The following is a 12179-nucleotide window of genomic DNA, read 5'->3' as shown; positions in this document are numbered from 1 at the left end:
TGGGGGGACGCTGCCGCTGGGTCCGCCCGAGCCGCCGGGCCGCCCCCAGCGAGGCCGGCCGGGCCTGGGCTCCGGGCCCCGCGAGCCGCGTGCCGGGCGGGGCCGGCGGGGGGAGGCTCGGCGCCCCCGGACCGAGGGGCCCGGAAGTCCTCGCGGAGGGCCCGGGGGGAGCCGGGGTACCCCCCCAAGTGCGGGGTCTGGCGGCTCGGGCCTGACGCCGAGGGGCTGGGTCGCGCCCGGGGGAGGGGTCGGCGCGCCCGAGGTGGCGGTGGTGCTGAGTGTAGGGAGTGCGGTCCAGCCTTGGCCAGGGGGAAAAGGCCTCGGCCACCGGACCTAGGGACCAGGAGGCAGGTCCTTTCGAGTGCTAGGGGAGGAAGGAGCGCCCTTCCCAAGATGAGGGCCTGTAGGAAGGAGAAGGGTCCACCCGAGGGCTTCAAATCTGGGGTACCTCCGGTCTCCAGGTGGAGAGCAGGGTGGTCCTCTGCCTCGGGGAATGAGGGGAACCTGTGGTTATGAGGGGTGCTGAGAATTATGGCTGGGAAGAGGGTACCCCTTGCTTTCAGAAATGACGGGGAAATTGGCCAGGTGTCCTCTAGCTGAAAGAAAAGAGAAATGAGGGCAGGATCTTACCCAAGGGTCTTGACCTAGGGATCAGAGGAAGGAAGGCCTGGCTGTCCAAGGAGCAGGGAAACCTTGAACTTTCTTAATGAGACCTGTCATGGTGTCTAGGAGAACCAGGAAGAGTCTGGAGATTCTTCCCATCTGCCCAGCCTTTGCCTTGGCTAGTGTGATGGAACCTTTTCATAAGGGTTTGGGCCTATCGCTCCTAATTTTTCAGTCATAAAATAACTTGTTTTTCATTTATACTTAGTTATGCTTAATCAAGTTCAGTGATTAACTACATTCTCCTGAGCTTCAATAGGGTTAGTTTGGGCCCTGTTTTGTTTCCTTAGATTCTAGAGGGATGGATAACTTAAAAAAAAAAAAAAAAACATATCCATTTATTCCTCCAAACACTTACTTAGAATTTTCCAATTTGTGATCCATATAGAAATTCATTTCCTTTGGATACTTCCTGCAAAAGTTCTGGGTAATGACCTTGGATTTATTATATGTGAGTTCACTTTGGCTCAGCTACTGAGTGCATAACAAAGGGGTGGATTTAATGAGTTTTGTGTTTAAGTAATAAAGTTGCAACTTGGAGATGTTTTTTGTTTTGTTTTTGGTCTTTTGATTGTTTTTTTGTTTGTTTGGTTTTGTTTTTTTGAGACTGGGTTTCTCTGTGTAGCTCTGGCTATCCTGGAACTCACTCTGTAGACTAGGCTGGCCTCGAATTGTTTTGTCTTTGAGACAGGGTATCTCTGTGTAGTCCTGGCTGTCCTGAAATCTGTGTAGACCAAGGTGGCCTCCAACTCAAAGAGCTCCACCTGCCTCTGCTGGGATTAATGGCATGTGCTGCTGCCACAACTACCTAGTTTGCTTGCTTTCCTTATAGATTGGGTCTTACATAGTCGTGGCTGGCGTCAAATTCACAGGGACCCATCTGCCTCTGCCTCTCAACACTGGGGCTCACTATGTATCCCATGTTAGCTTTGAGCTCACTATGTAGCCAGGCTGGCCTTGGACTTTTAGTAGTGCTGTCTCGATGCCCATGTGCTTGAATCGTTATACCAAACTGATGGCTTGTTTTTTTCTTTCTTTAAAATTTTTTTTTTTTTTCCCTTGGGATCTAACTTTGTAGCTCTGGTTTGACTGGACTTGCTATGTAGACTAGACTGACTTCACACTTGTGTGTGATATTTCTGCTTCTGCCTGTCCTGGGCTGAGATTTTAAAGTTCAGATTTAGTACTTGTCATGATGGCACATGCCATCAGCACTCACTTGGAAGGCAGAGGCAGGCAGATATTTGAGTTTGAGTTCTGCTACATCTCAAGTTCCAGGACAGCCAGGGCTACATGTAAACCCATGTCTAAAAAAAAAAAAAAAAATTACATTTGTGTGTCTGCACACATCGTGAGCATACCATGGTGTATCCCCGGAGCTCAGAGGACAACACAGGGTTTGGTTCTCGGCTTCTGAGGACCAATCTCAGGTTTTCGTGTTTGGCAACAATAGTCTGACTTTACCTGCAGAGCTATCTTGTCAAGCACCTCTTCCCCCACCTTTTTTTTTTTTTTTTTTTTTTTTTACAAAGGTCTTGTGTAGCTTTTGCCTTCTTAGGTAACAGGATGACTTTGATTCCCTGACCCTTCTGCTTCTACCCCCAGGGTGCTGACTTACATACTTGTGCCTCTATGCCTGGCTTCATGCTCACTTCAAGTTTTTAAAAATTTATTATTCTGTATGCAGGATGTTGGAAGGGGGTACTTGTGCTGTGGTATGGGTGTAGTTGGAGGCTGGAGGATTTTATGGAATTCTTTTTCACCTTTACATGGATGGGGTCTATCTAATAGGACTCAGGTAACCAGGCTTGCAGGGCAAGCACCTTTTGATGGTCACTTTTTGTCTTGAGAATAACTACAGAGCAACAGTGCGTTAGCACTGTAATCCCAGCGCTCTGTAGGCTCAGCCAAGGGGCTTGAAAATTCAAGCCCAGCATGGACTACCTAGTGAGACTCTTGTCTCAAAACAAACACCCCAAGAGACTTGAGTGTGATGGTTCTTGTCTGCAGTTTCTGACCTTGAGAGGTAGAAGGGAGAGGATCAGTAGCTCAGGGTCATCCTCTGCTATATAGTGAGTTTGAGACCAGCCTGGGAAACTTTGTTTCAAAAAGCCCAAACCCAAACCAAAGCAAGGATAACAAAACTACAGAGCAACTCTTTTGCTGCAGGTTGAACCTATGGTTCATGCAAGCCACTGCCCCAGCTGTACTCAGCTTGCAATACTTGTTTCCACATAAACTGTCCAAGTTTTAATAGAATTATGTTGTGTTTTTGTATGTTCTCATAGAATTACAGAGCACACAAGGTGTGTGAGTTCAGGAGGGATATTGAAAGGCCTCTGGTGGAATCCCCACAGGATCCTCTCCCTCCTCTTGTCTCGGGAGCGTTCGTTGTTATAAACAAGGGGCGGTTTCCGTTCACACAGGTTAAAGAGATGACTTTGCAGTTAGCCATGCTGGTTTGTGGTTACTCACTAGAAATGTGTTGGAATGGACTCTCTTCTGCCACTAAAAACATGTTCTAGATGACTCTAGTCTCAATGTTTAGAAACCAGAACATTCTTCTTAGGTTCCAAGGTATGGAAGGAATCGGGTGAAATACAAGCTCTGTAGCGGAGGGTGTTAATGGACAGTTTAGCCACCCCCTTACTCAAGATGTCCAAGGGAGCTTAACCTTACTGGATAGAAGGTTGAAATCAGAAGCACCATTCTGATTCTCCTATGGCCCATTAATTTACCTGAACTATTAATTTTTTAAAACCCTATAGCTGGGTGGTGGTGGTGCATGCCTTTAACCCCAGCACTTGAGAGACAGAGGCAGGCAGTTGGAGGCCAGCCCGGTCTACAGCGTGAGTTCCAGGAGAGCCAGGGTTACACAGAGAAACCCTGTCTTGGGGTGGGGTTGGGCACTTAAAGTACCTGAAGACAGTCTTTGACACTGAAAGGGAGTAGGGTAGTCCCAGTACTACAGGGAAGGAGGATTGCTAGAAGTTTGAGGCTGGCTAGCTTGGGCAACATATTGAGTACCAAGTCGGGTAGCTATTATATAACAAGACCTTGTCCCATCCTTCTGCCTCTCCCACTACCCCCCAAAATTAAATCTCTGATCTTTTTTTAGTGGAATAAATCTCCCGATTGGGAGTCAAAATTATGCCTCAAGTGTTATTCTATTTGCTTCTTTGAGATTACTTTTTTAGCTGGATGTGGTGGCGCACACCCTTAATCCCAGCGCTCAGGAGGCAGAGGCAGGCAGAGCTCTGTGAGTTCAACGCCAGCCTGGTCTACAGAGAGAGACTCTGTCTTGAAGAGAAAAAACAAACAACAACAACAAAAAAACTTTCTTGTTTGGGGCTAACCTCAATCTAGTGAGTATCAGGCTAGCCAGAGCTGCATAGTAAGACCCTGTCTCAAAAAACTAATACAAAACAAAAAGATTTATTTTCTTTGTTATGCATATGAATATTTTTGCCTGTGTTTATGTATGCCATGTGTGTGCCTAGGGAAGTCAGAAGAGGGCATCAGACCCCCCTGGAACTGGAGTTAAGGTCACTGTAAGCCCCTTTCTGGGTGCTGGGAATCCAATCTGGATCCTCTATAAGATCAACAAGGGCACTTAGCAGATGATGCATCTCCATCTCGCCAGTCCCTACTTCAGACCTTGAAGAGCTGCTGTTTTAGCATGCAGCAAACTCAGAAGAGTCCTTTTAAAATTGTAATGTGAAGCTGGGCACAGTGGCACACACTTGCAATATCAGAATCTGGGAAGTGGAAGCAGGAGGATCGTCCTTAGTGAAATAGTGATTTTTAAGGCCACCCCAAGTCACCCCCAAATTAGTAAACCTGTAGCATTCCAGCAGCTCTGGAGGCTGCTGCAGGAGCATCCCTTGAGCTAGGAGTTAGAGACCAACCTGGTCGGCAGAGCAGAACCAACCTGTGGGAAAGAATAGCCCGCACTTGTACCTAAGCCTTCATCTCAGTGCCCAACAACCCCCACCCACCCTCTCTCCCACAGAGGAAAACGAAGCATGGTGGGAAACGAGCACAGACAAACCTAATGAAGGAAGTCACTGGAAGGCCTTTCCAAGGGAGCGGTGCTTCAGATACCTCCAAAGGGTTAACAGAGAGTAGCCGGAAGGAAGGGACAGATGAGAGGCACAGTCCAGGAAATGCTGCATGTTTGAGAACTGGAAACAGTGACGGGATCCCACAGGTACCAGCTGTGAGAAGCAGGGCTGCTTTGGAAGACTTTGTAGGCCACTGTAAAGCGCTTGTACTTTATTTTCATAGCAACTGGAGAACATTTACGTCGTTTTTAAGTGGGAAAGTGGCCCATGGCCTTTACAAGGATCACTTCAGTTGTTAATGTGGAGAATGAATTGGAGGAGTCCAAGACCAAAGATTAGGATATGGAGAAAGGGCTGGAAGAACTCAGGTAACACTGTGGCTTGGCAGTCCAGATATGGTGTTGACAGCACAGATGGAGAATGGGAGGTTCACACACACACACACACACACACACACACACGATTGGATTTTGTGGTTGATTGGATTTAGAAAGAAGGCAAAAATAACTCCCAGGTTCCCTTCTTTTGAAAATGGGTGGAGGGTAGCATCACTTAGGAAAACAAAATCTAGGAGCAGGTTTGAGAGATTATGGTTCAGTGCTTTAATAGAGGCCAGTAAATACAGGGTTATAGAATTAATTTTAAAAGTTGAATGGAATTAGAAGCCAGATACGAAGAAATTTGGTTAGGTTACAGATACATGAAAAAGTGAATCAGCAGATGTAGCAGCATAAAAGCTGAGGAGAATGGTGGAGGCTGCTTAGATAGACCGGTGCGGAAGCAGAGAAATCCTGTTTCTAAAAACCAAGAAAGGATGGAAGGGGGGGGTGGTGGTTGGGAGGATATGAGTGTCATACACCTCTAATCCCAGCACTCTGGAGGCAGAGGCCAGCCTGGCCTACAAAGCGAGTCCAGGACAGCCAGGGCTACACAGAGAAACTTTCTTAAAAAACCAAAAAAGAAAGGAAAGGAACCACGAGCTCTGGATTATAGTTCAGTTGCTAATGTGCGTGGATGGCCCTGTGTGCAGTCCCCAGAAGCAGCAGAACGAACAAGAAGATACAGGACAGCTGTGGCTGCAAAGCCTGCACAGGTGACCGCAGCGTGGGGCAGCATGTCAGCACAGGAGGGACAGGCCACATTTGGGGGAGATTCTGAAAGGAAGTGCAGGGATGATGGCTGCATAGAGGAGAGAGCTTTGCATCGGGCCTTGAAGAAAGAACATTAGGGAAAAAGTCCTAGGGCTTAGTGAATAAAGAGTCTTAGCGATCTAGAAGCACGTTAGTGTATGTTTAGAGTGCCCAGTGGCTGATACTGCTGGAGAGGAATGCTGTAGGTAAAATGAGCATACTGAGGCCAGTGAGGTCCACTCTGAGCTGCACCATAAATATGTGTATTTTTGGCAAACAAGGCTGACAGAGCTACGGAGTAACTTAAGTCTCAAGTCTCTGGCTGCCAGTTACACAATCCAGTTAGCATCCATGATCGACATGGCTGGTCTCCCTATACTTCCATATACTCACTTAGTAAATTCAGTGTGTTTTCTTATATTCTCCACTGACTGCAGTTTCTCTTTCCTCCTCCTCCTTTTTTTTTTTTTTTTTTTTTTTTTTAAAGACAGGCTGTTTTCAAATGCTCCATAATCTTCCTGCTTCAGCCTCCCAAGTATTGGGATTATGGTGTGAGTCACGGAACCTGGCCCCTCTCTCTTTTCGGGTGTAGTGGAAAGGATTGCAGGCATGCTCTGTGTTACAGCACCTGCCCACCACGCACAAGCTCCTGAGTCGGGTCCCTGGCACTGAAAAAAACCAATTTCCTGAGTTCTGAGGGCAAACAGCTATAGGATAGCCTTAGACCCTCTGAGTTTTCATAAAGATCGGGACAGTGGACCCAGCAAGATTGTGCCATAGGTAAAAGTGCTTGCCATGCAAGCCTAAATCCATGGTGGAAAAAGAGAACTGACCCCTGAAAGTTGTCCACTGACCTCTGCATGTGTGCCTTGGCATGTGGATTTTCATACAAACAACAATTTAAAAAGGAAAGATTGGGTTAGTACTTTAGGTTGAAGGAACACACAGTACTTGGTGGTTTCCTCAGTGGCTCTGCAGGGGCTGCGAAAAGGGTCATCTCCATTCACTCTGAGGAACTACGTGTTGCTGTGACCCATGTGGGGTGCATACCTTAGTCCCAGCTCTCCCAGGGAAGCGGGAAGACTGGCAGGAGTTCAGGGTCCTTCTCAGCAACATAGCAAGTTCCAAGTCGGCGGAGGCCATTTGAGACCCCATCTCTAAAAATAAAACAAGAACATAAAGTTCTTAGAGCCAAGCTTGGTGACTCACACCCTGAAGTTCCAGCACAGCAAAGCCGAGGCACATGGATTGCTTAGAGTTTGAGAACAGACTTCAGAATGAGACCCTGTCTCAAAAAGAAAAGTTCTGGGTGGGAGAGCTGGCTCAGTGGTTAAGAACACTGTTCTTCTGGAGGACCCAGGTTCAATTCCCAACACCCATGTGGCAGTTCACAACAGTTCCAGGGAATCCAACACCCTAACAGATATTCAAAAGCAAAACACCAATGCACATAAAATAAAAATAAATTATTACAAAGAGAAGCCTTGTGGTGGTGCATGCTATAGGATCTCTGAGTTTGAGAACAGCCTTGTCTGCAGAGGGAGTTCATTAACAGCTATCCAGCTGAATTCAGATACTTACTATTTGTGAAGGATAGAGCACTATTTGTAATGTCATATAGCTGATAAGTGATACTTGCACTTAAAACAGTTACGACTCCTACTTTGGGATGGAACTAGTCTGTTTTGTAAAGTGAAAAACAAGCCAGGTGTGGTACATGCTTGTAACGTCAGCACTTGTGACAGAGGTGGGAGGATGCGCAAGTTGAAGCCAGCCTGGACTACTTACTGAGAATGGCTTCTCAAAAACAAAATGAAGGTGTTTCATCCCAGAACTCAGGAGGCAAGGCAGGCTCATCTTTGAGTTTGAGGCCAGCCTGGTCTACATATTGACTTTCATGTCAAACAGCATTATATAGTGAGACCCTATCTCAAAAACAAAACAAAGAAAACCTCCAAACAACATGGACAAAACCTTAAATTCTAGTGCTGTTAATTTCTGTGTTGTGTGTAATCCCTCCCAGTGCTGATAACTCCCCAAGCTGCCAATGTGATGTCTCTAATCCTGAGATGCAGTTAGGTCTGAGAAGCTGGTAGAGTTGGCACTGGCAAGCCACTGGTGAATCATATCATGAAAACATACTAAGAACTGTGTCTGCCTCTGTCAGCTCCCTCTCAGCCCTCATTCTTCGCAGAGCACAGTGGTTCCATGGTGCTCAGCACTGTTCGCTTTCTTGGCACTCCTTTCCTGTAGTTGTGTCTTTCAAGATGAAGTTACTCACGCTTCTTTTTTCTAGCAGCAGCCCCAGCTAGCTGACTTCATGTGAAAGATGGCTAATGCAGAAGTGAGTGTCCCAGTGGGAGATGTGGTTGTGGTCCCCACTGAAGGAAATGAAGGGGAGAACCCTGAAGACACTAAAACTCAAGTGATCTTGCAGCTGCAGCCTGTGCAACAAGGGTAGGTGGCTGAAGGTTCCGCTATTCTGAAAACGCGTTATGGGAGGCCTAAAGGATAGGGAAAGAACTGTACAGCACGGACAGTCAGCGTCAGTCAGAGCTACCTGAGTTTCCATTTCCTTCCGTCATCGTAGAGCTGTTTCCTCGTGTACCTCTGTGTCTTTATAGTGTGAACTCTCTGAGGGTGAGTTACATGGCTCCCCCATTTTCTCTGTTCACACTGTTTGGCACAGGGCCCAGGCATATTTCTCAAATGTGTTGTTGACCCAGAGACTGAGCACGGCACCTCCAAAAATATTTCTACCATGAGCCTCAAACTCTCATGGATTGGCAAATTACCAAGCTTGGTCTATCAAAAGTATCCACCACTACCACCACATGATGCCTTATGCAGGTGCTGGAAGATATAGAGAACAAGGTCCTCGCCAACATGAAGCTTGCACTCTAGCTGTAAAAGCCAAAAGTGCATGTATGTAAAAATGGAATCCCTTCAAAAAACTAAGCAAAACAACGGCAACTATACACACATACACGTGCGCATTCACACACACACACATATACACACTCTTGGGGCTGGAGCAAAGGCTCCACAATTAAGACCACTGACTGCTCTTAAGGGGGACCCTGATTTTGTTACCAGTACCCACACAGCAATGGGCACTGTATGTATTTGGCGTTCATATATGCATGCAGGTATTCACTTCTAAAAGTAAATTTCTTTTTAAAAAATCACAAAAAGAATTCAAACAAAAGTTTGAATTGTTGTAACTGGCCCAAAAAGGGTGGTTGGGAGAGGAAGAAAGAAAAAGAGACTTATGGCATGGCATGATGATAACCAAATAGGGTAGCTGGTTCAAAAGCTGAGGGTGGCAGCAAAGTGAGGAGATAAAGGAGAGTTTGATGCTACATACTCTGTCGTTTATTTATCTTTTGAGACAAGGTCTTACTGCGTAGCACAGATTTTTCTTTGTATTACAGACCCTTCCTCCTGTATTAGGATATATATAACACTGCTTCCAGATTTATGTTTGTTTAATATTTTTTAATTTTTAAAAAAATTTTAAAAATAATTAATTTTATTTTATGTGTATTAGTGTGAAGGTGTCAGATCCCTTGGAATTGGCTGTACAGACAGTTGTGGGTGCTGGGAATTGAACCTGGGTCCTTTGGAAGAGGAGAGGGTGCTCTTAAACACTGAGCCATGTCTCCAGCCCTTACTTCGAAATTTTTGAGTGTGTCTTTGCATGGGAAAGATACATGAATGTGTGCATGAATGTAGATGCACATGAGAACCAGAGGAAGGCGACAGATCCTGGGGCTGGATTACAGGCAGTCATGAGCCACCAGATATGGGTGCGTCCTCTGAGAACAGGCAGTATTCTTAACGACAGAGCCATCTCTTCAGCACAGTTCTCTTTTTGTTTTTGAAAGTATGATCGCTGGTCTCAGTGACATATGCATGTAATCTCAGCCCTCTGGGAGGCAAAGGCAGGCGGATCTCTGTGAGTTTGAGGCCAGCCTGGTCTAGAAGTGAGTCCAGGACAGCCAGGGCTACACAGAGAAACTATGTCTCAACAAACTAAAAAACAAAAGAAAAAAAAAAAAAGAAGAAGAAAGTAGGATCTCAGGCTATCCTTGAACTCACTACAAAGTCCAGGCCGACCCCAAAGTAGCAGTCCGCCTATCTCAACTTCCCAAGTGTTGGAACTGCAGGCGTGCAGTACTGAACTGGACTTATGTTTGTGCTTTTCCAGGTATTCATTACATATACATTTTTGCAGGAAGGCATTAGGCAGCAAAGGTAGGCTGGAGCAGTCTTTCCGTATGTACCCCGGGAAGCCGGCACAGTTCATGAGAGGATGCTTAAGCTAGACCTACAACATAACCTTTGTTTCTCCCATCTACAGTAAAACAGCTACAAGGCTTTTGCTAATTCTAGGGAAGGTCTGGGGTATTCTCAGTGGTGAAGCACTTGCCTGACATTGGCCAGGCCCTGAGTTCACACTTCCCTCACTGTAAATGATAATTCCCAGAGCTTTGCATAGGAAATAGGATAGTCACAATGTGCTTTCTTGAGAGAGACAGAGACAGAGAGACAGGGAGAGAATGTATTGGGGAGAAGTGGGGCACAGTAGCAGATGCCTGAAAGTCCAGTACTCAAGGCTATGCTCAGGTGCATAGCAAATTTGGGGCCAGCCTGAACTACATTAAGTCTAGCCTCAAAACAAACAAAAATCCAATGAAAAAGACCCAGTAACTACTGACGGTTCTGGAGATGTCACTGAGTGTCACAGCACTTCCCTAGTGTGCGGAAGGTCCGAGTTACATCTCTAGCATCTCAAGTAGAATGGAACCATTCCAGAATGGTTGTACACTCTCAAATCTCTTTATAACAGAGAGCTCAGAGGAGATATTCACATGTCGCCATTCCTCACTTCACAGGCCATTTTAGATTTTTTTTTTTCTTTTCTGAAGGGGGGGTTTCAAGACAAAGTTTCTCTGTGTAGCCCTGGCTATCCTGTATTTCCTTTGTAGACCAGGCTCTGTCAAACTCACAGAGATCCACCTGCCTCTGCCTCCTAAGTGCTGGGAATAAAGATATGCACCACCACGGCCGGCTCCATTTTGGATTAATAATAGTTTTTCTTTTGATATTATTCATTTTTGTTTGTTTTTAATGTATGTGGGTGTTTTGGCTGCATGTATGTTTGGTCACCATGTGCATGCAGTGTCCACAGAGGTCAGAAGAAGAACTAGAGTTGGTGCAGGTTTTTTTTTTCCCACCAATATTTAGGTGCTGGGAATTAAACCTAGCACTCAGGAGACAGAGGCAGGCAGATCTTTCTGAGTGAGGCCAGCCTGGTCAACATAGTGAGTTCCAGGACAGCCAGGGCTGTATAATTAAATCTAATCTCAAAAATAAATAAATAAATAAATAATATTTAAAAATAAGCCCAACCCAGGCTCTTTGGAAGAATAGCCAATGCTTTTAACCACTGAGCCAGCTCTCCAGCCCCTTGTTTTATTCTTTTGAGATTGGGTCTTACTGTGTAGCTCAGGCTGGCCTCAACTTGATGCAGTATTGCTTTAGCTTTCTTTATTGTGGATTACAGACATGAGTCATCAGGCTCAGTGGTTTTTATACTTAAAGCATTATCTTCAGTTCATTCCTTATTCATTAAAGAACTATTTACTGAAGATACTGTATTGCCCTGTTGGTATATTTAATGTCAGGCTTACATAGTGAACAAATGAACAATATGTCTATTCTAGATTATCTCTTCGGGGAGACATAGATAAATAAGAATTTGGGTTTTTTTTATTTATTTCTTTTAATTGTATTAGTATTTTGCCAACATGTGTCTGGTGCCCTTGGAGGTGAGAAGAAGGCAGGTACCCTAGAACTGGATTTAGCCATGAATGGGAGCCAGTGTTTGGGTGCTAGGAACTGAACTGGGGTCCTTTGCAAGAACAACAGAACTCTTAACCACTGAATCATCTCTCCAGCCCCAAGATGTTTTGTTAAATACTAAATGTGTTGTGACAAAAAGCTCAAAAATAGTTGCACCAAAGAGGAGGAATGGATGACTATACTGGAGGTAGAAGGAAAATCATCTTTATTTACTTTAATGATTTATTTATTTTTATTTTATATTCATTAGTGTTTTGCCCCATGTGTCTGTGTGAGAGTGTGGGTCCCCTGGAACTAGAGGTACAGACAGTTGTGAGCCACCATGTGGGTGCTGGCTGTCCTCTGGAAAAACAGCCAGTGCTCTTCACTGCTGAGCCATTTCTCTAGCCCTTGTTGTTATTGTCTTTTTTAATTATTTATTTTTATTTTAGGCGCATTGTTGTTTTGCCTGCAC

General features: G+C 45.4%; 1 protein-coding gene across 5 annotated transcripts in view; it reads left to right on the top strand.

The window, feature by feature from the left end:
• Gmeb1 (glucocorticoid modulatory element binding protein 1) overlaps positions 1-12179 on the top strand; it is a 46098-nt gene that overhangs the window by 7195 nt on the left and 26724 nt on the right. Inside the window, exons 1-3 of one of the 5 annotated variants that reach the window (XM_055611084.1) lie at positions 145-1114; positions 4676-4873; positions 8157-8314. In XM_055611084.1, the coding sequence (XP_055467059.1) occupies positions 8187-8314 (128 nt within the window). In that variant the 5' untranslated portion in view covers positions 145-1114; positions 4676-4873; positions 8157-8186. Of the gene's footprint in view, positions 1-144; positions 1115-4675; positions 4874-8153; positions 8315-12179 lie in introns of those variants that run through there. The other 4 variants (XM_055611087.1, XM_055611086.1, XM_055611085.1 and 1 more) reach the window with 4 other exon arrangements.

Source organism: Psammomys obesus, unplaced genomic scaffold, assembly GCF_907164565.1.
Source record: "Psammomys obesus unplaced genomic scaffold, mPsaObe1.curated_primary_1811, whole genome shotgun sequence".
NCBI classification, from domain to species: domain Eukaryota; kingdom Metazoa; phylum Chordata; class Mammalia; order Rodentia; family Muridae; genus Psammomys; species Psammomys obesus.
This window is presented reverse-complemented; position numbering and strand designations above follow the sequence as displayed.